General features: G+C 43.7%; 1 protein-coding gene across 1 annotated transcript in view; it reads left to right on the plus strand.

Annotated features, from left to right (window-relative positions):
- Positions 1-3,494: 3,494 nt before the first annotated feature.
- The window catches only part of Pappa (pappalysin 1), a 220,134-nt gene continuing 199,174 nt past the window's right edge, over positions 3,495-24,454 (plus strand). Inside the window, exon 1 of the mRNA XM_090330506.1 lies at positions 3,495-4,297. Coding sequence (XP_090186632.1) covers positions 3,808-4,297 — 490 coding nt within the window. The 5' untranslated portion in view covers positions 3,495-3,807. The remainder of the gene's footprint in view (positions 4,298-24,454) is intronic.

The following is a 24,454-nucleotide window of genomic DNA, read 5'->3' on the forward strand; positions in this document are numbered from 1 at the left end:
ACCAAATATGGATGATTAAATGTATACTGTTGCAGTAGTCCAAGAATTGGGAATTCCTAACATGTTTCAGATTTGGGATCTTGGACTTTTGTCCTTTCATCTGAATCAAACAGCAAAGTCGGATCTGAAGATTTTACACAGGTGAGAAATATACTTGCAGTCACCTACTCTTCAATGATTTCACTTCTGCTACAAAAGAGAAAGAGAGTACGTGAGAGGAAGGAAGGAAGGAAAGGAGGAAGGAAGGAAGGAAAACAAACAAATCCACAAATGGTCAAGTGTTGGAATTAAAAAAGGGATGATAGCAGAAAAAGTATATCATAAAATATTATAGTGTTGTAAGTAACTGAACGATCCTGATTGCTGTGGACTATGGGCCAAGGGCTCATCGTTCATCCAAGTGTTCATCAAAAATCAAGCAAATGCACACCAATATGCATAAAGAACGAGAATGGCTTCTAAGCCAGATAAGATAAGATAGTAGTTGCATATTTAATGCACAGATGAAAGTTTTGACCAAATATTCCTAGGGAATTTAGAGCCTGAGGCAGAGGAGCTCAATAACCTGTAATCCACATTGCTTTGCCGATTCCTTTGCCTGCCTGTCACAAGGAGAGAACCTGGCCTTCTCGTTTTGTGTTTGGCCTCAAAGATTAATTTCTCTGTGATAACAGAGTAAATGGTAGGTAAGTACCACTTCTGTAGTTCACAAAGTATTACATCTCAGAGCATATTATAAGTGGTCTTGAACTCTGAGCCTCATGCTCTCGTCTTAGCCTTTCTCCAGCACACTTGAGTAGAAAGAAAAAAAAGCCACACTTCCACTCCCAGCTTCCACTCTCAGCTTTTTACTCATTAATTGGAGATAAGGGTCTCAGATTTTTTCTGCCCAGGGTGGCTTTGAACTATGCCCCTTACAAGTCAGCCTCCTGAGTAGCTAGGATTACAGGCATGAGCCACCAGCATCCAGCCCTTAGAGTATATTTTATCTTGAAAATAAGTGTATGAAGCAGATTTTACAATTTGAAAGGTAAGGGGGGGTGAGTACAGAAGGAGAGTGACACTCAATGGCAGGGTATGGGGTTATGGTATGTGTTGGAGGAAGAGGAGACTAGAAGTAAAAAGCCTCATGCTCTCACAAGATTTGAATATGGAAGTCTCCATATTCAAAACAATAACACCCAATAACTGGGATAAAAGTATCTTCCAGGTGCTAAACTGGCACAGCCAAAATGAAGCCATATTCCTGTGGATTTGGGATAACATAACCGATCTAGTTCAGCATGGCACTTTTCATGCAATAACTTACAGAGGCAACTAGGGGTTGCAGAAAATACAAAGTTTGCCCAGGCCAATTCTTTATGGCATACATAAAACCATGTTTATTTGCTGACAGCACTGAGAACACATTGAGAATGTAACATGATTTTCATTTCTGAACAGGAAAAAAAATTGGAGTTCCAACATTCTTAGCCCTAGACTAAATGGCATGTTCTCCCTCAAGCCAGGAAGTTTTGAATCTAGGATAGCCCCTATGTAGGATGGTGCCACAACCCCTGAATGCCACATTCCACTTTTTATAGAGAGGATGTCTGAGTCATTTGTTCATCTTACAAAACTTCATACTTTCACCAGCACATATTCTCCACTGGATTTTTCTCTCTCCCTGAAGCACAGCTCCCAGCTCTGAGAAAGGATCTGCAAACAGCCCTGATGACAAGTAAGACTAAAGGAAAGAAAGTTACATTGACCACTCTTTTGGGCTCTGAGCATGCTCTCCACACCATGCAAACTTCACATGACTTATTTTTATCACCATGTTATTAGAGTTGACTAGTCACTAATAGCTTGTAATCTAGCAGTGCTAACTCATGTAACATTTGGAGGGGAAAAACAAAAAACAAAAAAGAGAACTCTTTTGCCATAAGGGGGAGCTTTTGAGTTCCATAAAGGGGGGGGGGACGATATATTACATGTATGTCCCAGTTTAAAACCAGAGCTACAAAACAATTAATGACACATCCCTTTCCTGTGACTGACAATGTCAGAGGACCTGGGTAGGTTGAAACTAGGTCAGTTAATGTCTTCCTTTCATTTATATACCATTAAAAATGATTTCTAACAACAACAGTTTTCAGTCAGTTTGGTTGGGTCTGGCAGCTTCTAATATTCAGAAGAGCTAGAAAATGTTCTTCCTGCCCACCCCTTGACTGTATTCTAAGGATTCCATAAGGACTTTATAAAGAACCTTTGGTTTAGTCCAAGGCTGGCTCTGTCAGCACCCGGTTCAAGACGGAGGAGAGACTCGTTGTCATCATTGCCTAACTTTAAAGAAAATTTGGACATGGAAAAAAGACAAATGGGGGAAAAAAGGGACAAGGGGGTAGCAGACAGCATAGAAAGGAAAGGGGCAAGAAGAGGGAGAGAAAGGGGAATAGAGAGGAGGGAGAAAGAGATGGAGTGAAGAAGAGAGAGGGGCGGTTAAAAATTTTGAGAATCAAGTTTCAAGACTTTTTTTCTTTTTCCTACTGATGGGAAAGGATGTAGGCTGACCAGCGCAAAGTGTGAAGAGAATCTTGAGAGAAGAAATAGATATGTAAGGGGGGAAAAAAATCCTTCCACGAAAGAACGTAAAATAAAAAATAAATAAATAAGGGAGAGGAGAAGTGGGAGGGTGTGTGTGTGTGTGTGTGTGTGTGTGTGTGTGTGTGTGTGTGAAGAAGGAATACAAGCTTACAAAACAAAACAAAAACAGGAATGTGTGTGTGTGTGTGCGTGTGTGTGTGTGTGTGTGTGTGTGTGTGTGTGTGTGTGTGTGTGTTTGAAGCGGGAATGAGCCGAGCTGGGAGGACCCTAAGGGGGTGTGTACAGAATTTCATTAAATTGTTACTTTAAGATTGTCTTCTCAAAAAAAAAAAATAGAGAGACGGGAAGGGGGGGGTGGAGAAGCAGGAGCGCAGGAGAGGAGGCAAAACGGGAAAGTGGAGGAAGGCTGGGTCGCTCGGCTTCCAACTGATTGATTAGTCACGATCCCCACCGTTTTAACCCGGACTCATTCAATTGCGAAGGTGGAGCGCTCGGGAGCAGATTAGCATACGCTTGTTTACCCTTCTTCTGAGGGATTTTCCCCCCCTCTTTCCTTTCATTTTGTGAAGAAGGAGGGGGGGTGGAGGGAGGGGAGGGGAAGGGGGGGACCAGGCTTGGGGAGGGAGGGAGGGAGGGAAAGGGGGGGGAAGAGAGAAGAAGAGGGCTGTGGCTTGTGTTATAAAGGGACTCAAAAAAATAAATAAATTCGAGCATCTTTGTGGGAGGGGGGGTGGAGGGGATTGCGCGGATCGCTGTCTTGGAAAAGCTCTGTTGTTTTTATTTATTTTTTTTTTTAGGAACAAGAAATCCTATTAATTTTTTTTTTAATGAAATAACCCAAGGAGGAAGGCAACCAGCTGTTTGTTAGAGAGGTGTGTGCAAGGGGTGGGGGGGGGAGATAAGGCAGATAAAGGAGCGGGGAGAAGATAAATTGTCAACCCCAGACGAGTTGGACGGTATTTTTTTTTCAAAGGTGGGGGGAGTGGAGCACACACCTTGAGGAAAGCGAGAAAAAGAGAAGGGGAAGGGAGAGAAGGAGAAGAAGAAGAAGAAGAAGAGGAAGAAGAAGAAGAAGAAGAAAAGAAGAAGAAGAAGGGGGGGAAAGGAGAAAGAGGGGAGGGGGTGCAGAAGCGGAGAAAGTCAAGGCGCCCGGGCTTCCCAAAGCTGGCAGCTGTGGGCGGCGGTGTCGGGGCTCCGGGGGGGCGGGGGGGACCGTCGGACATGCGGCTCTGGAGTTGGGTGCTGCGTCTGGGGCTGCTGAGCGCCGCGCTGGGCTGCGGGCTGGCCGAGCGCCCCCGCCGGGCCCGGAGAGACCCTCGGGCCGCTCGCCCCCCGCGCGCCACCGCCGCCGCCAGCCCGGCCACCTGCGCCACCCGGGCGGCCCGCGGTCGCCGCGCCTCGCCGCCGCCTCCGCCGCCGCCGCCGCCGCCGCCGCCGTCGTCGTTGTCGTCGTCGCCGGGCGGTGCCTGGGAAGCCGCCGCGCGCGTCCCCCGGCGGCGGCGGCAGCAGCGCGAAGCCAGGGGCGCCACCACCACCGCCGCCGCCGCCGCCGCCGCCCGGGAGCCGAGCCCGCCGAGCCGGGCACTGTATTTCAGCGGGCGAGGCGAGCAGCTGCGCCTCCGGGCCGAGCTGGAGCTGCCCCGGGACGCCTTCACGCTGCAAGTGTGGCTGCGAGCCGAGGGCGGACAGCGCTCCCCGGCCGTCATCGCAGGTAGGCGACGCACCTCGGGTCCGCTCCTCTCACCCTCCCCACTTCACCCCCCTGTCCCCCTGGAGCGCGATGCGCCGGAGCAGAGGGGGGGAGGCGGGGACTCTGTCCGCCCGGAACACGCCGCGGAGGGGTTGTGGTGGTGGTGGTGGTGGTGGTGTGTGTGTGGGAGGGGAGAGTTTGGAGCTCCGGGACTCAGTTTACCCCATCTGCCGAATGGGCGCGCGTGGAGCTGCGCGGGACGTAGCGCTCGACCAGGGAGAACGGATGGTGTCCCCGCGTCCACCCCCTCCTCTCCCCACCACCACCACCCGGGCACCGAAGCGCTGCCCTCTGGGCGGCCAGACCTAGTCGGCCTCGCTTTGGGAGGGAGCGAGGGGGACGAGGGGGGGGACGAGGGGAGGGGACGAGCCCGCTGGGTGGCCGGCGAAAGGTGGGTCCGGGGAGCAAGCATTTGCCTTCACTTTTGAACGCGAGTCGCCTCCCCGTTACTTGGAAAGCCCGCGGGGACCAGATGGTTGGGATTCCTAGAGTTAGAAGTCCCCAAAGTGCCCTAAAGTTGTTTTTCTGCTTCAAGTCGGCCTCTGGGACCACCCGTCCCCCTCCCCAGACACACGCATACACACGCACACATGCACACGAGCGCGCACACCTAGGCCCACACAAGCGCACACACACGCGCGCCCGCGCGCGCAGGCTGCCACCCCACACCCTCGCTTTTAAAGCTCCCCTTGTCTGTCCTACAGAATCGGGACGAGACCTCCCCCGGCGCGCACCCCACCAGCCTTCTCCAGGCTAGGAAATGGGGGTGCTTTTCTCGCTTGGGACCCGCATGTTAAAATGAGACCATCATGGATGTTGCGTTCCTCCTCCTCGTCTCTCTGTCGCTGTCTGTCTCTCTTGTCTGTGTGTCTGTCTGTCTCTGTCTCCCTTCCCTCCTACCCCCTTATAAATGAATCTGCAAATGCTTTTCATAACACGGAGGAAGGGGTGTGTGTGTGTGTGTGTGTGTGTGTGTGTGTGTGTGTGTGTGTGTGTGTGTGTGTGTGTGTGTGTGTGTGGAGTGGAGGCGCTGAAGGCGAGGAGGAAAGTTTTTGCCTCTTCTTATCCGGGAGATTCCCTTCCTGCACGAACCATCTCGCCATGTCCCAGGATGTCTTGAAGTGAGAGTCCGGGCTCCCCGGTCCCTGCAGCCAGGAAGCCCCGCGCGGAGGCGGAGGCGTTTGGCGATTCCCATCCCGGGCACGCTGGCTTAGAAGGGAAAGCTGCGAGAGCTCTTCTCCGACTGCCTGCGGCTCCTCTCTTTCTGCCCCTGGTCTAACAAGGTTCTGACTCTCTTGTTGACATGAAGTGTCACTTTAGTGGGGGCCCAAACTCTGCTTCTGTACCAAGTACATGGCCCAGCCAAGCTCTCTCTCTCACCCTTCTACCAGAGGAGAAGGGAGAGAGAGAGAATATTTTCCCCTCTCCATCTCTCTCGCACACACTCAAAACTGACGTCATCCCTTGTTATTTTTCCTTACTTCCCCCCCCCCACACACACACACAACACACGGAAAAGGAGAGGGAAACGGAGTTCATTCACACTGAGTGCTAGTCAGAAGAGGGTAGACTGAAGCCCCGAGAAGGTGTTATTCAAAACACCAGTGACGATGGTGCTGATGGTTTAAGGCTGATTCTCTTTCCAAATAGGAAAATGCACCGACTCTGCTGATTGGTAGTGGGTTGTTTTTGTTTTTGTTTTTTTATGAGTCTTTCCCTGTTGGAGGAGCGTGACTCCAAAGGGCTTCTCTCGGGAGAGAAGAGCTGGGGTTAAGCAGGTACTCAGGAAAGCATAGTGGAGAGCTAACACATATGTCTGTTACCTGAGATGGCACGGGAGACTACTTTATAAGTATATGGAACTCAGACAGGGTGTGTGTGTGTGTGTGTGTGTGTGTGTGTGTGTGTGTGTGTGTACAGATCTCTCTGTAGCTCATTCTCTTTATATGAACTCAATCTCACACAAAAGGTTATCGCAGTAAAATACTTTAATTGGATGGGAAGGGGGAGAAGGTTTGGTTATTATTGCTTGTATAAAATGCCTGGTCCATTTTATGTGTAAAAATAACATTCCTCTCCAAAACAGGGCTGGGTGTGTGTGTGTGTGTGTGTGTGTGTGTGTGAGAGAGAGAGAGAGAGAGAGAGAGAGAGAGAGAGAGAGAGAGAGAGAGAGAGAAAGTGGGATGTGTGTGTATGAGAGAGTTGTGGGGAGAAGGGGAGGCATAGCTATCCTGTAGCACCAGAAAGCCAGGAGCTTTTCTCCTGAGGATTCTGGTGGATTTTTTTCCCCTCCTCTAGCTGAGCCCCAGCCAGATTTGGCGGTGTGTAAACACCTGGCTGTGAGCCAGCAAGGACTTATTCTGCAGTATCCACGCGGTACAGACTGCTGGGGGAAAAAAAAACAAAAACAAAAACAAAAACAAAAAACCTGTTTCTTTCTCCTTGAATTCAAAAGCAAACAAACAGAGGTTCCTTACAGAAGTACTCCCTCCCACCACCACCCCCCTCCAGCTTCCTCCCCAGTGTCAGTTCAGGCTGGGAGAGGCAAAGCCTGGGGTAGGTGCCAAGGGGTATCCTCCGATAGTGACCTCAGGTGCCCAGATGGCTGTCTGACCTCTCTTGCTGGCTTGCTCTGGCTGGGTGTCACCATTTTCACAGGAAACCCCGGGTCACCCATCTCCAGAGCCCGTCACCGCTCAGCACGGACCACACTGCTATTTTCAGGCCCAGCTGCTGCCTCCCTGTCAGGCCAGGCTGCCTTACATCATTCCATTCGGCTGCAGGATTCAATTGGGTTTCGCGAAGGTCTAATTTTACGGTGCTGTTCACCGGCACTGTCATCTGGCAGAGACAGGCCCTTGCTGCCCCTGGGAAGGCAGGTATACTCTCAGATTGGCCATTCTGGGATGCTATTGCTGCCTGGTTCAAACAGACTCCAGATCGGAGCTCAGACATGTCTTTTATTTATTTATTTATTTATTCATGTTTCATAGATACATACTGACTGGTTTGTAGAGTCAAAGTCAAGGTGGAAAGTGTGTGCAGGATTGTCAAGAGAGTCCACCAAGGATGAGGAATCAATCAATCATCAAACAGTCAATCCTAAGAAGGAGAGAGACAGACTGGCACAGACAGACATCTGTGCTGGATGCACAGTTCCTTAGTGGCAGGAACCCCAACTTCCAGGCTTTGCCCCCTAGATGACTGAGATAACAAGTTTGGAAAAACACTATTACCTCTTACCCCACACAGAAGGGCCACCCAGCCACTGCCCTCAGCGTTTTCCTGCAAAGCAGTGCGGAGGGGAGGAGGGAGCTTTTTGTGTGGGGTGAGAGGGTCTGACACGTCCCCTTGCTTTTGTACCAAGGCAGGCAGGAGCCAGACCCCTGCCTGTCATCCCCAACTGTGCCCCCATATCCCTCCATTCTGCAAGAAAAAGAAAGAAAACAATAGACTCAATTTGCTCCGTGGAGCAGAGGCTCTGAGCAGCAGTTAATCTTGTTAAAGTTTCTCCTGACCTGTTAGAAAAGTGAAGCATAGACCCCACAAGTGCTTTCCTCCACCCACCCAGTCCCTACTCCCAAATTCCAGCTCTGGAGGAGAAAGGGATTTAGCTGAATGCTATCAGCACCTCAGCTACCAGCCTGTTTTTTCTTTTGTTCTAAATATTGGAATGGGTTAAGTTTGCTAGTCTCTCTCTGGAGCCTCTTCTTACTTCTCACTCACACCTTCAAAAAGACTGAACCATGCACCAGTAGCTCATGGCTGTAAATCCCAGCTCCTCAGGAAGCTTAAATCTGAGAATCCTGGTTCAAAGTCAGGTGATGCCTATCTCTGATTGACTAGCAAAAAAAAAACTACAAGTGGAACTGTGGCTCAAGTGATAGAGCACTACCTTTGTGAAGAAAACCAAACAACAACAAAAAGAAGGAAGAGGAGGAGTAGGTGGAAGAGGAGGAGTAAGTTCAGGAATAGTAGCTAGGTTCTAAGTTCAAGTCCAGGACTGGGTGCAGGGTGGGGGGGTCTGTAGAGGGAAGAATACAGGATGAATTTTAAGTTCATACGTTAACAACTCTCTATCCCTTGTTTTCCTCCTTTGGAAACAGACACAAGGATTCCAAGATAGAAACATGCAGAAAGTACTTTGTACTAGTGACTCAGGGAGTGATTCCCACAAAGAGCCACAGACCACTTAACTCCTTCTTCCAGTTTCCTAATGTGGTCTTCTGGGGACAGAGCTATTTATATATTAAGGAACATGCGTCTTGGAAAAGTTTCTTCGTGTCTCTTCTTTCATTTGGTTCTCTTCTTTGACTCCTTCTTTAAGAATGACCCTTTGGGGCAGGAGTTTGGCCTCGTGGTAGAGTGCTTGCCTAGAATACACGAAGACCCGGGTTCAATTCTTTGGTACCACATACATAGAAAAAAGCCAGAAGTGGTGCTGAGGCTCAAGTGGTAGAGCTCTAGCCTTGAGAAAGTCCAAGGACAGTGCTCAGGCCCTGAGCTCAAGCCCAGGACTGGCAAAAAAAAGAATGACCCATTGGTTGTCAGAACCAGAGAAACCCCAGTACTCCTGAAACCTGTCATAGGAAACCAGGGAGCATTGGCTGGTAGTATGTGGGCCCAGGAACAAAAGCCAGAGTAGTCACATTTAGTATGGCATATGCTTCCTGTTCTTCCCCAAGGCCTTCCAAACTCTCATGAATCCCTGTCAGAAGATGGAAACCTCAAGGCCCTAGGATTTGGATGCAGGAGTATAGGACAGGGTAGTCATTCCAGGACTAGACGTGGCATTCATCTGGATAGAGCAGCTCAGTATAATAGGGAAAACTGAGGACCAGAGTCACATAGAGTTGAACTGTATTCACAGACCACATCCGTCTCTCTTCCTACCAAGGCCTGGGTGCTGTGCCTAAGATCCTTTTGCTCCGGGCTAGCATTCTGCCACTTGATCTACAGCACCACTTCCAACTTTTCCTGTGATCAATTGGACATAAGAGTCTCATGGGCTGTCCTGCTGGGGCTAGCTTCACATGGTGATCCTTAGAGCTCAGCCTCCTGAGCAAGCAAGGGTGCAGGTATGAGCCTCCAGCGCCTATCTACCTCCCTTCCTCTCTGCTAAAGGAGCCTGACACAACTTTTGATACAATAGCTGTTCCCCTTAGGAGGTCAAATAAACTACCAAGACTGTCGGGAGTGACCCTCTGCACACACAAATACGGAATATAAGAAGAGTTCGATTCAGAGACAGTACTCACCTGATTATTTGCCAGTCTTGTGGGAAGGAAGTATGTTCTTCTATCACAGATGGCTCACTTTGAGATCTCATGAGAGACAGCCCTGATGGCAGGTGTCTTAGGTGAGGAAGAGGAAAGCCTATCTTCACGTAGGAGCTGTTTCTGGGTGGTTCACACCTTATCTCCATTAAGGCCAAAGGCTCCTAAGTTGAGCAAGCATCCATTTCTTCCCTCACCAGTGGAAATCAGGTCTCCTTTCCCTCTGTGCCCCCTTTATGTTCCTCTTGATGCCCTGTGAGAACTTTGGTTTAAATTCAGTGGCAGTTGCGGAGATATTTGCTTGCCTGGAACTTTGAGATCAGTAACCTAAGAAACTGACTTGCAAGTGCTGGCCCACTGACTTATTTGAAGACCCGACTGCTGAGAATTGTTGAGGTACCATTTAGGTATTACTGGCTTGATATCCTCTGATATCTGACATAAGTTGTCATGGGGACCAGGTGAGAAGGTGACAGAGGAAGGAGCCTCAAGGCTGAGGTCAGAATTCAGTGCATGTGTTGGAGAGGTTAAGAAGAGCTGGAAGGTGAGACCTGGGAGGGATTTGTGCATTTAAGGAGATTCCTAGAAAGGTACCATGATTGCGCTCACTTAGAGCGATCACATTAGTGGTCTAGTGAGCAAACCTTCTCATGACCATGACTTCACTGGAGTCTTTGATGTCTGCACTTTACAAAGTGTGACAAACTCTGCCAATTGCTATTGTATGATCTGGCCCCACTCTCTTCTGGATGCAAAAAAGGGGGTGTGGATGGAATATGCACTTCTGTGCTGTGCCACAGGATCTTAGGGAACCTCTGGGTAGAGGCTGGAGCATAGGACATTTGTTTCCCCTGTCTCAACTTTCCAGCCCTCTACTTAAATGGCAGAATTCTATAAGATTCCCTTAACAAGAATGAGTCCTTTCATTACAAAGTGTTTGAACAGACAGGGACTAGAATTAAGATATTATAAATTCTGATAGGATCGATGAGGGTCTTTAAAAAGGATTCTAATCTGTTAAATACACATACATACATATAAGATAGATAGATAGATAGATAGATAGATAGATAGATAGATAGATAGATAGGAGGCATGTATGGATTACCTTGCCTTGTCTGTTTTGCTTGTTGGTTTAAAAAGCCCCGGAGTTGGAGGTGAAAATGAGGAAGATGGGAAGGGTTAAAAGATGATTACCAACTGGGTAGTCATGATTGAAAGAGGCCATGGAAACATGAGGCTTTCATATATTTTTGTCTGAGCTTCTGTGTTTGCCTGATGGTTTCCATAATGAAAAAGTTCAGTGCAAAGCCCCTGAAAGCACAGGAAGGGGGTGATGTCTTAGATCCCTGAGTGTTGTAAGAACTAATGCAGTTGCAGATAGTGAGGTGGTGGCTTGGAGAGGGTCAAGGACTCCTCCAAGGTCACTGGAAACGATGTGATTCAGGCTTCAGATATTGGGAGACCCTTCTCTTTTCTTTGCGCACCTGCAAACTCAAATTGAAGTGACAACCTTGGCCGTCTTCGGGGAAGGAAATTAAAGGAAGAAGTGTAGGTGGCACGTGTTGGAGGGCCAGTGAAGACTTTCTGGACAAGAAGCTCTGACATGATAAAATTATTTGGCATGTGAGACTCCCCTGTAATTTTTGACTATTTATAGGATTCATTTACCTCTTTGCCCACGTGTAAGGATTCCCCAAAGATCCACTGGTCATTGTGAAAGATCCAACATCTATATAATAACAACTCATATGCCTTCACACATAGCTCCAGTTTTAATTTGTCTGGCTCATTTTTTTTCTTTTCATCTCCAAAAGGCCAGAGAACCTTTACAGAATACAGAATCTCTAGAACCTTGTAAAGGGCTGTAAGAACTACCACGTGCTTACTGAAGAAAGTGTACAGCAGTTGATCATGGGACTAAAAAAAAAAATCAGACTGGCTGGGTTTCTGTTTCTGTTTTCTGGGATTTTATTGTGTGTGCATGAGAGAGAGAGAGAGAGGGAGAGAGAAAGAGAGAGAGAGAGAGAGAGAGAGAGAGGAGAGAGAGAGAGAGAGAGAGAGAGAGAGAGAGAGAGAGAGAGAGAGAGAGAGAGAGAGAGAGAGAGAGAGAGAGAGAGTATCCTGGGGCTTGAACTCAGAGCCTGTGTACTTTCTCTGAGCTTTTTTGCCCAAGGCTAGTCTTCTACTTCAGCCATAATTTTGCTTCCAGCTTTTTGGTGGCTAATTGGAGATGAGTTTCACAGATTTTACTGCCTGGGCTGGCTTTGAACTGACATCCTCAGATCTCAGCCTCCTGAGTAGCTAGGTTTAAAGGCATAAGCCACTGGTACCCAATCTGGATTTTCTGCTTCTCACACCTGCCTGCAAAACCTGGCACAAGTTACTTAATATTTCCAAATTCTATTTTTCCCATCCATAGTTTTGGCTCCTACTTCAAGGTGTTCTTTTGAAAATTAACTGAGCCTCTATGTGGAAAATGCTTAGTAATGCAGTAGATGATGGATGACCTAGCAAACATTAACTCGTATTAGTGTTATAAGCATCTGACCCTTGTCACCTATTATTTCAAATTCTCCCAGTAACTTTAAGAGTTAGACTCACATCTTCCTTTGGAAAAGCCAGGAATTTCCTTTCTCTTCATTACTACTCAGAAACTTCCTCTCAACAAACAAACAAAACACTAAAATGAAGGGCAAACAAAATAAGCAGATTATTGTTTTCATGGTTTTTCAAACACAAAGTAAGCTCAGTTGGTATGAAAAAATCTCAGAAATCAAGGGACAAAGGAAAAATTACCAAGAGGCATGCCCAAGCATGCAACAAGTGTTTTCATGAGTTTGTGCTATGTGCTTCATAGTTCTCCATTCTGCCTTCAGTAAGTTTATATTCTGGATATAGTTGAATGGTGATAGAGACATTCTATAAGCAATCATAAATTAGGTCACAATATCATGTAATCCCTAGTGAATACTTTTTCGGAACTACATAAATCTAGCTGGGCATCAGTGGTGGCTTACACCTGCAGTCCTAACTATTAAGGTGGTTGAGATTGGAGGATGGTGGTTTGAAGCCTTCCTGGGCAGATAATTACTCAGATAAAGACAAATTACTCAAAAAAAAAAAAAGCTGGAAGTGGTGCTGTGGCTCAAGTGATAGTATGCTAGCCTTGAGCAAGAAGAAGCTCCGAGACAGTGCCCAGGCTGGGTTCAAACCAAAGAACAGGCAAAAGGAAAAGGAAAACGAAAACCCATAATCATGCGCAGGGAAATGAGGGGAGGTAGGGGTGGGTGGAGGAAGATTTGAATAGAGGCGTCCGGCTTCCTACCCTAAGAGATGGCATTGGAAAAGAAGTATAACACAGACCTGAAGCTCTCTAGAGAAGGAAGGACAGTGTTCTGGAAAAAGACCATCATTGGCATACTGTATGACTTCCGATGAATCCCTGTCCCCCTCTTCATCTCAACCAAGGGGGGTGCTGTGGATTTATCTACCTTCGTCCTAGATATATTTCTAGCAAAGGTATTTTCAGCTTATATCATCTAAATCAGGCCTGTCCTGAAACAAATTTGTGAAACTGTCCATACCTCCAGTTTTTGTTTTTTGTTTTTTTTTTCTTTTTCTTTTTTCTTTCTTTTTTTTGGCCATTTTCCTCCACTAGGTGGTGCTTGGGCCTGCCACTGTCCTGGACCAAGTATCCACATACTCTCTACCTCCTCCCCTCAGCAACACTCATTCTAAATAAATAAATAATAAGTGCAAAGAGCTGCTGCTGTTTCTTGGTAAGCTGCCGTTGATTGGCAACACTTAGCACATCAGGCATCTTAGGAAAGCACCCAGAAAGTTCAGTGTTATGAAGCAAAAGACTGCTGGTAGCATTTCCTAGACTGACCAAATACATCATTTGGGGGAATACTGGTACTTGATAATAGCTGCAAACCACTTGACTAATAGCAAAGACAATTATACTTGCCATAAAAATGCCTTTAAATCGCTTTTCCAATATTTTCATGGAGAACTCCCAATATACTTTTACATAACATATAATGTAACTTATCAGGCTTTGGATACTATAAGGAAAGTGAAAAACATACTAGAAAACTCATTGGGCAACTTTCCTAAAGAGCCCTTAAGCAGGTTAGAATTTTCTGACTTTATAACTGTGTACCATACAAAAGCCAGTTCCAGGATAAGAGTAGGTCATTGGTCTTTGGATCTTGTTTATCATTTTAATCAGATCATGTTATGGATTAAGATATTAGAACACTAAGGTTTGGGGGTCATAATATATCCTGTTTCCCTAAAAAGGCTCTGCAATATGTATTTTGATTATTCCCATCACCTCCATTTTCTCTTCATCATTCAGTTCTCATTCCCACTGCTTTTATTTTAGATTTTTTTTGAAGGAGAGAAAGAAATATACAATTTCTAGGATTAATTGCCACAAACCCAAGGTCCATAGAAGCTGTAAGAGTCAGAGAGGCTAGCCTCACTCATCTTTAGAGGAGCCAGCAAAGTACAAGAAAATATAATGAACAACACAAAATCAAAACCAGTGTCAGACCTTCTAGGAAGTGAAAATTTCCAGCCTGAGAGCTAAGTGTTCCAGTCTTTGGTATTTCTGTTTGCCCATTTGCAACCTTCCCTTAATTCCTATTGCTCTCTAAACATGCAACATGACTGAGTAGAATGTGCCCAAATGTATTTATACAGAGAGTACTATCTTCCCTTTTGAGACAGGAGATATTTTTCATCTCAAAAAGACTGGTGAGAAAATAGACAAAGGAATAAGAAGTGACAGTCAGTAATAAGACAGCCTTCTTCTAAGAAATAAAAAGCTTACAGGTAGAGAGCATAAGCCATAAATATACTGTAATTAGTTTGGAGAGTGAAATCCATGAAAACTAAAGAAGCAAGGTATATGAAAATTAGACTCACCTAAGCCATTTATTGCGTAAGTGGGTGAACAGAGTGGCATGAGTGTGTCAGTGACCAGGCTGAATAAGGCTTTCAGTGGTCTACGGCTGAGGCCAGGGCATAGACCCCTTTCCCTTGTGTATACAGCCTTTCTTATAAGTGATTTCCCATATTTCTGTTAATGAACATCATTTATCTTCAAGCTCTACCATGCTCATTCAAAGATCCAGTTGTCCACAGGAAATGTCAATAAGCACCACAAACTCACTATATTAAACCAGCATCATCTTTCTCCCAAATTCCTTGCATTCTTGCCTTGCTTAGTGTTAACAACTCTAGGCACATCATCCATTTTATGCACGCAGTTATCAATCTTTGTCTGCCATGCTATCCTTTATGCTCTGATAGCCAACTTCTTCTCTAACTTAGCTACAATTACTTTCCTAGTATTGTAATACCTGCTTCTTTCGATCTCAATTTCAACTCCTGTACCTCCTTCTACCTGTTGATAGCCATACGTTTCTAAATTATAAATCTCAGTCTGTTATTCCTTGCTAAAGGCTCTTCACTGGCATCTGCATTAATATGATGTTCACTCAAACACATCAAACTTTTTGTATAACACTTTTTATGCTTAACTTACTTCCTATATCAATCCCCAGGCACCATTCTCAGAATGCTTCTGTTTCTCCAGTAGTCTACTCAAGGTTCAATTATGCTGAAAAGCCTTTTTCTAGTTCTACTAAAGTGTGCTTTGTTCCTCACCTCTCTTATCAATCAGTCTCTACCATACATTCTGCATACTTCTGTCAGAACGTTGGAAATCCTTGAATATATTTTCATTGTATGCATATTTTGGATCTTATCTATCTTAACTTCTCCAATTCCAAGCACAATATCCTGGAATTAAAAGATACTATATTCCTTGTTCTTCCTGAATGAATGAGACAACTCTCTGAATATCTAGTGGTTCTAGGAGAAAGGGCTCAGGAACGACAGATATGCCACATTATATAACCAAATTACATGACCTATCTTGCATGTCATAGTCAGAAAACGTTACACAGTAGTTAATTCCATTTCCCCTTAAGCAAAAAAAAAAGAACGAAGAATGAAAGAAAGAAAGAAAGAAAGAAAGAAAGAAAGAAAGAAAGAAAAGAAAGAAAGAAAGAAAGAAAAAGAATAAGAAGGCAAAAGAAATGTGCCTGCCACAGAAAGTGTATAGTTTTATACTCAAGGCTCCTCTGAGCTCACATAGTAGCCTTCTTAGTCCAAGCCACAGGTTGGCCTTGGTCTTCTCCTTCCATGCCTGGCCTATTTGCAAACTTGTGTTGTGTCCTCACTGCTGCCTAGAATCCCAAACTGTATTCTCTGCTAGACCTCTCCCGCTCCTCCTTATCAGTATCTCACTGGGCCTCTACCATCACAGCAGTTCTATCTGTTGCTTGGGTTTTCATTCACTTTCCTCTTTCCTGATGGGGCCCTTTCTGTCTGCTTCCCTTGATGTTTTGAGACCTTGTGTTGACCTCAGAATATGAGATCCTGTCTTCATTGTTTATATATCTTGGGGGGATATACATTATCAGCTGTAGTGGCAGTAATAGAAAGTAGCCAGCTTATAATAAGCACTCACTATGTCCTAGCACTCTGCACAGGGCTACACTTTGTGCCCTCTGGAATTGAGTTAGAAAGTTGTAAGCCTCACAGAAAGAGCCATAGCTAAATGGTAGTGGAACCGAGATTCAAATCCAGGCTACATTACTTGTATCTGTCTGTCTACAGGATCTACCCTGTTATATGGAACAAGCAACATATGTATCTAGTAAATATTCCATTCAAAGAATGAATAACATGGAAGAATGTATGAAGAGAGGAAGGAAGGAAGGAAGGAATGAACGAACGAACGAATGAATAAAAATGAATAGTGCCATAGTCACTAATGCAAACTTTTAAAGAATGTTTCTGGCATGGATTAAAAAGAAGAAAGAAAGAAAGAAAGAAAGAAAGAAAGAAAGAAAGAAAGAAAGAAAGAAAGAAAGCAAGCAAAGGAGGGAGAAAAAGGGGAAAACTGCAGAAAAATCTGAACGGAGATGATAAGATTTCCAGGGCATTGGGCAAACAATACCTTTGATAATCACAAATTTTATTTGCAGGTGACTTGAGCAGAAAGACAGTTTAGATACACCAGAGCATTCCCTAACTTTATAAAGTTATTTAGTGGGAGAAATGGGCTTTTTTCAAAGATAATGTCTTTCCCAATGTGTGTTTAGATTTCTCTTTTGGGAACCAAAGAGCCTGGGCATACTCCCTTATAATATGGAGTCATGTTGTCATCCTTTGATTAGAATGCTGATAACATAACTGGGCCAAATATAGCGAGTATATTGAGGACCTTATGTATGAACTCTGGATTTCTAAGCAGAAGATTGACTCCAGGAAGACAGGCTAAGTTTCAATGGACCTCCACTTACACCCTGATAGATCCTCTATGAAGTTCTTAGAATGGTTTCTTTACAGAGCAGCCCCAGCCCCAGGCTGATTAGATCTGAATTGATAGACACAAACAAAACCATTTGTGTTCCCCCAAATTCTGCAGCAGAAACTACATCTGAGTCTGTTTTTATCAAATCTGCTCAGCCTGCTGATTGAGAAACTGAGGTCCGACTGAGGTTCAGGCAAGTTAACTTGTTAGAGTAAGTTTAGTTGAGTAAGATTAAGCCATAAACAAGTAGTAAAACCCCAGAAATCAAGACTCTTGAGTTCCAAATCTATCCATTAAATTCTTTTATTTTTCCTTTGCAGTGTAAGACAGTAGTTCAGCGTGTTAGCATTAACAAGCTTATTAGAAAATGTAGCAGAATTGTACAGGAATCTTACTGAAGTATTTCTTAGGGCCTGAACTTCTTTCCCAGACCTTCTTGAAGGCTGATGTAGCAGTTTGTTAGATGTAAATCAATCCTTCGTTCTTTTTCTTCTTCCTTCTGCTCTTTCTTTCTTTCTTCCTTCTATCCCCCTACTCATCTGTACACCCATCCACGCATCTATCCATGCATGCAGACATGTATGCCATTAGGTAGTTGTTGAGCAATCTTTACACAGTACACATTTGAACTAGGAAATAGGGACTAAAAAGAAGAATGGGGCACAGTTCCATCCCTTGAGAAACTCCCAGTCCTAGTGGCGGAAGCAGACTCATAAACAGATATATGACATCATGGTAACTGCTATAACTAAGCAATTAATAGCGTTCTGGAGAAGCACACAGGGAGAAACAGTGGAACACTCATGTTTATTACAAGACTGAAAAGTTCTCTGCAAATTCAAAGGTGCAAGAGCTCTCTTTCTCTTGAAAAGGTCAAGGAATTTGTTCCTAATCTTTTTAAGGTGGCATGGATGTATACAGAGAGTGCATGCACTCCCTTTCATAGGAATGTATTTAGACATGTACATCAGAGTAATCAGTACCTCTTGATTCCTATGTCAGTGGACAGTGATGACCTAAAGTAGCTTTTAAGAGTTTAGTTCTAAGAAAAAGATTGGACAGTTGAATCTATCACTATCTAGATCAACTGCCAGTGGCTCTTTGTGTTTCCACACTATTTTGATTGATTTAGTCCTTGCCTGTCACTTCCATGAGTCTCTGAGCCCCTTGGGGGCAGAGAAAATTCTTGTCTTCATTTCTGCATAATTCCTATCATACTGAGTATTAAGAGTACTAATAATAGTAATGGTAATAATTTCTATCATACTAAGTGAACTTTGTTAAATAAATGGATGAATTGGAGATAGTCCCAGGTGTGGGAGAAGAGGATGATATAAAGGTAAGGTGCTTTCAGAACCGGTAACAGGGAACTTAGGGAAAGATTAGACAATGAAAGCAATCATGCAGGGAATAAATGACATTAAGCTGTTAGCTGAAGCCTTGACTTCTCTGAGTTTACCAATTACCTGTTGAAATACAGATTCTTAGCCATCTTTTCATAGCCCTCTGCATCCTTTTCTTTATAGCGAGCCTATCTACCCTCTATGTTAGCTATAGAGCCTTCCCCCACCCCCGAGCCTTTCCAATTCTTCTTTATAAAAGGTTACTAAATGACCAAGAATAATTGTATAGATATGTTCCTGCTCCTTCAACCCTCACCTGATCCCTAGAGCCGAGTATGGTGGGAATTATTCTGCCTTGTTCAGTGACACTCTCTCAGCATCTGTCACAACACAAGGATCCACCAGCATTTCTAGAAAGATACTTACATGGATAAATAATGCAGATTTGCTATCTATCTAGTCCAAGCTTCTCAGCTCACAGATGGAGAATCCAATAGCTAGAGAAGGAAATCAAATCATCCTAAGTTATACACAGAACTAGGTTCCAGTTCTACTAACACTTGTTTCTTATTTTTTTTAATTTTATTGTTTTTGTGGGTCATGGGGCTTGAACTCAGCCTGGGTGCTGTCCCTGAGCTCTTCAGCTCAAGGCTACTGCCCTACCTTCAAGTCAAGCCCCACTTCCCATTTTTCTAGAGGTTAATTGTAGATAAGAGTCTCAGGGCCTTTTGTGCCAGGGCTGGCTTTGAACTTTGATCCTCAGATCTCAGCCTCCTCAGTAGCCATCACACCCCAGCTACTAACCACTTGTTTCTACCATGTCATAATGTCTTGGGGATCTGGATCCTGATCTCTTGAACATGGAATTCTCTTAATCTTTAAAGATTTAGGTTACTGAAACTTATAGCTTTAAAACACCCAACTTATTCTTTTTCTTCCTAGGAATCCTGAGTTCCAGAAAGAGGGAAAGATTGATTCAGGGTTCTTCCATAGTTTAGTATTAATACCAAGGATTCAAAACAAAAATCCTTTATGGGCCTCCATAGCACAGTAAACATATAACATGTGCTCAGTTCTGTTAGGCTTAACCATGAATAACACAAAGCAATCCCTCTGCCCTTGTAGACTTTGTATTCTCATGAGAAAAGAAAGAGAATAACCCACTAAACAACTGTGGGGGAATATATTAAAAGCATTAACCAATGGAATCATTAGATCTGGTGTATAGTTTCCAAAGACTACTCTGACCATTATAACCAGAGATTGTGTGAAGCCATGAGAAGTCTCAATTACTACTTTATCTTGGTGTGAATTGGTTGCTGATATTACTGTTTTTGTTATGACTTGACTTTCCAATGTCATTACTAACTGAAATAGTCAAATAGCATATTTGAGATCAACAGAGGAGGTGGTGTTTCTTGTACTTGGCTTCAGGAAGAAACTGTGACCCTTGAGACATTTTCTTTTTAAAAAATGAGGTTTTACACATTTTTCTGGAGTCTAACCTTTTCATCAGTTTCTTAAAGGGATGTGTGGCCCCAAAGAGCGAATTAAATGTTGAAAAACTGGGGCATACCAGGTCATTTCCTAAATACTGTTCCTGTTCCCAGCTCTAAAATCTGAACACTGTAGGAGATCTGTGGAAATGAGAATGTTGATGTTTAGTTGTCATATCAGACTGAAGAATTGCACTTTCCTTCATCTGCATCCTTATTGGAATAAATAGAATTGGGAACTTTTATTCCTCTGAGGAGGAATTAGTTTATTCCTTAGAAATATAATCTACAACTTTGTTTATTCAAACTCTGGTCTCTGATTTTTGCAGAGATTTTAAAGTAGGCAATTTCACTTCTAATGTGGCCTGAAATAGTCCTGCTGGTAATTATTCTCCATGGACTTTGCTCTTGAATAAAATCATCCATTTACACTGCTATCCATTTCCCTTCCTCCCTTCCTTCTTTCCTTCCTTCTTTCCTTCCTTCCTTCCTTCCTCCCTCCCTCCTTCCCTCCCTCCCTTCCTTCCTTCCTTCCTTCCTCCCTTTCTTTCTTCTCTCCGTCTGCCCTTTCTCCTTTCTTCCTTTCTTTCTTCCTCCCTCCCTCCTTCCTTCCCTTCCCTTCCCTTTTTCCTTCCCTTCTTTCCTCCCTCTCTTCTTCATTCTTTCCCTCTCTTCTCTCTTCTTCCATCTTCTTTCCCTTATTTCTTCCCTTTCGTCCTTTCCCTCTCCCTTCTTGCCTTTTTCTCCCTGTCTTCCTTACATTTGATATGTAATCTTCCTCTCACAAAGCTTTGTGCTATTGATTGGGGAACATGTTAGGAGAGTCTGATTCTACTTTTTATACTACTTTGTGTCCTTCAAACAAAACAAGTAAAACTCTCTGAAACATTCGGAGGAATCCTACAATTTTAGAGCATAATTTTCAAATTTACTTTCAAACGTGAATTTTTTCCATATATTTTCATTGTAATTAACAGAAGGGTTACATTATATTCACCAGATATAAGGTACATTACTTCACAAACATTGATACCCTTTCTCATGTCATGGTCCCCATTTCCCTCCCCCTTCCATCCTCTCATCTTGATTTCCCCTCTTCCCTATCCAATTTCAAATAACCAATAAGCATATATAAAATATATCAGATAACAAGGTGAAATATTATAACAATATGAGATAACCAAGGGACAGCAAATGAGATGAGAGATAACATAGTACATTAAGGACAACAATCACTCATTATATGGCTTTTGTTTCTATAACCTGGAGGTCCTTTCATTTAGCATCATAGTGTATGGCCTTATGTATATAGGTTGTGCTCTATTGCAAATCTCTGCTAGGAGAGCCCAAGGTTTCTACTGATTATGACGAATGAGGGAAACCATTGAGCCTATATTCCTTTGAGTCTGGCTTACTTCACTTAATATGATTTTTTCTAAGTCTTTGCATTTCCTTACAAATGGGGAGATGTCGTTCATTCTGAGAGCAGCATAGAATTCCATTGTGTATAAATACCACATCTGGTTGATCCACTCATCAACTGAGGGACATCTGGGTTGGTTCCATATCTCTGCTATGGTAAATAGGGCTGCAATGAACATGGTCAAACGTGAAATTTTTACTTTGAAGCAATGAAGGTACTGTTTCTGTAGAACTATCTAATGCAAAATATTTCTGGTGGTGCTTGGAACCTAGATCTACACTGCCAGAGGCTCCTTTATCAACACTGATAGTTTAGATCAATAACCATGCCCTCAGGTCAGTGGGTGGTGGGTAACTGATGGAGAATGAGAAGCCTGATTGTATGGAAAGAAAAGACAGCTGCCACTCACTTGGCTTGTGGGATTCTTTTTGTGTACAGCCTCGCAAAGCCCAGTTCAGCAGTGCTGAGCCCATGCCTTTGGGCGTAGAATATAGCAGGAAGCCCTCATTGCAAAGGGTTGTTTCAGTTTCCGAAGCATTTTCAACATGTACCTATCATATTCCCACTCACCTTGTAAAACAAGCATTTTCATTTAATACACTGAGGTCTTTGTATTCTCAACAACAAACACATGGTCTAAGGTTCTTGAACACAACCTGCCTTTTACTCCAACCCCCACAGCCATCCCTGACTTTGCCTGCCCTCCTAACAAAGCCCAGTGTCAGTAAAAATATCTGTTTACAAACAAGGGCTCCAAGACAACCGTATCAGTAGCTCAAACAAGCCTCTGAAATGTGGCCTCATTCTGTCCTTGGAATTCCTATTAACAATGTATTTCAGGGGCAGTGGCTTTTGTAGAAGTCTTCCATCTTTCCATCTGTCCCAAGGCCTGTTTTCCTTAACTCCTTCTACTTAGTGATTAAAACCAAGAGGAGCCTAAACGGCAGAAGCATTTGATGCTTGCCTGGGCCTTGTGAAAAACTGAATGACGCAATCCAAATGAAATTGCTTGCAAAGGGGAAAGGAAAACCCAAAACATGGCCAGCCTGCAATGCCATCAGAAGCAAAACGCAGTTGGCAAAGGATTATTGGTTGGATGTATACTCTAGTCAAATAATGACCATGCAACTGTCAATCATTTATCTTTTACTTTTTCTTTTTTAAGTCATGGGGCTTGAACTCAGGGCCAGAGCACTGTCCCCAAGTTCTTTTTGCTTAAGGCCAGTGCTTTACCACTTTGAGCCACATCACCACTTCCAGTTTTCTGGTGGTTAATTGGAGATAAGAGAACTTTTCTGCCCAGGCTAGCTTCCAACCTCAATCCTCAGATTTGAGCCTCCTAAGTAGCTAGGATTATAGGCGTGTGCTACTGGTACCCCATGGGCGGCTGTCAGCAACTGAAAGATCTCTTCAGCAACTTGAACTGCTGTTGGCTGTAACTCACTATTGCTGGTATACAGTTGTGGTAATACCTAATGTAGGTATCATTTCTGATGTCTTTCTTTTTCTGGCCCCACTATCATTCCCTAAAGAAGGTACAGTTAATAACCCAGTTTTTCCAGTGAGATAGGAAGAATTTGAAGCAAGCTTTTGAAGATATGCAGTAGTTTAATAGTAGAAGAAGCAATCCTTAGGGTCCATATTCTACCAATTCCACCAGAAATCCCTACTGTCATGTCTGAACTCCTTAACTGACTGAGCTTGCTGCCCAAACTATCTCCTATAATAATTTTCCTTAATTCTTCATATTTGGACTTCTCAACCTTAGTACCCTTGTCAGGTTATCATGTGTGCATCATAAGTTGTTCATTAGCATCTCCAGGCATCTGCTCAGTTGATATGGAAGGAGCAAGCAGCCCCTTCTCCTTCCAGAGTAGTTAGGAAAACCAGGGATACCTGCAAGCAGTTGTAAATATCCTTCTGAAGATAAAGTCTCTACTAACAGTGTCACTGTATTACATAACCTCTTCATATTAAACAGAACTACTTGGCATTCCTAGAATGCATTCTCTTTTCCCTGCTTCACATTTCATTTCCACTTGACCTTGAGCTGCCCTTGGTCTCCTCTCCTTCAGTCTTTTCTCTTCTTTTTTTTTTTTTGCCAGTGCTGGGCTTGAGCTCAGGGCCTGAGCACTGCCCTTGGACTTTCTCAAGGCTAGAGCTCTATCACTTGAGCCTCAGCACCACTTCTGGCTTTTTTGTATGTATGTGGTACCAAGGAATCAAACCCAGGTCTTTGTGCATGCTAGGCAAGCACTTTAACCACTAGGCCAAACTCCCAGCCCAGTCTTTTCTCTTCTGTAGCCTTTCAGTTCCTCAACCTCACATATGGCCAGAAAGTAAATAACACCTTGTTTAGGTTACTGATTTACTTGTTTTTATGCTCATTTTGTTTTGTTTAACAAAAGTGTTCACTGCTTTTAAACTTTAGGCTTAAAGGGGCTGGGAGTTTGGCCTAGTGGTTGAGTGTTTGCCTAGCATACACAAAGACCTGGGTTTGATTTCTCTGTACCACATACATAGAAAAAAGCTGGAAGTGGTACTAAGGATCAAGTGGCAGAGCTTTAGCCTTGAGAAAGTTCAAGGACAGTGCTCAGGCCCTGAGCTCGAGCCTAGAACTGGAAAAAAAACCCTTTGGGTTGAAATCCTCTAAATATTCTACCAGTCTTTTTTAAAAATTAATTTTATTGTTGGGGTAATGTATAGAGGGGTTACAGTTACATTTGCCAGATAGTAGATGCATTACTTCTCACACATTGATATCCCTTCTCATGTTTTTGTTCCCATTAACCACTCCCCCTCTCAATCATCTTGTTTTCCTCCTTCCCTTTTCTATTTCAAATAAATATACAATATACCAAGTAACAAAGTCTGATACAGTAACAAGATGAAATTAACCAAAGGGCAACAAAAGAGAAGAGAAGTAATATAGTATATTAAGAATAACAATCACACAAATAAAGCTCCTGTTTCCATATCCTGCAGTTCCTTTCATTTAGTCTCATCCTATATGACCTTATGTACCTAAGTTTTGCACTATTGTAATCCTCTGCTAGGAGAGTCTTGGATGTGTATTAATTATTACAAATGAGGGAAACCATTGAGGCTATGTTCCTTTGAGTCTGGCTTACTTCACTTAATATGATTTTTTCCAAATCTTTCCATTTCCTTATGAATGGGG

This window comes from Megascapheus bottae, chromosome 3 (genome assembly GCF_031878675.1).
Source record: "Megascapheus bottae isolate mThoBot1 chromosome 3, mThoBot2.hap1, whole genome shotgun sequence".
NCBI lineage: Eukaryota > Metazoa > Chordata > Mammalia > Rodentia > Geomyidae > Megascapheus > Megascapheus bottae.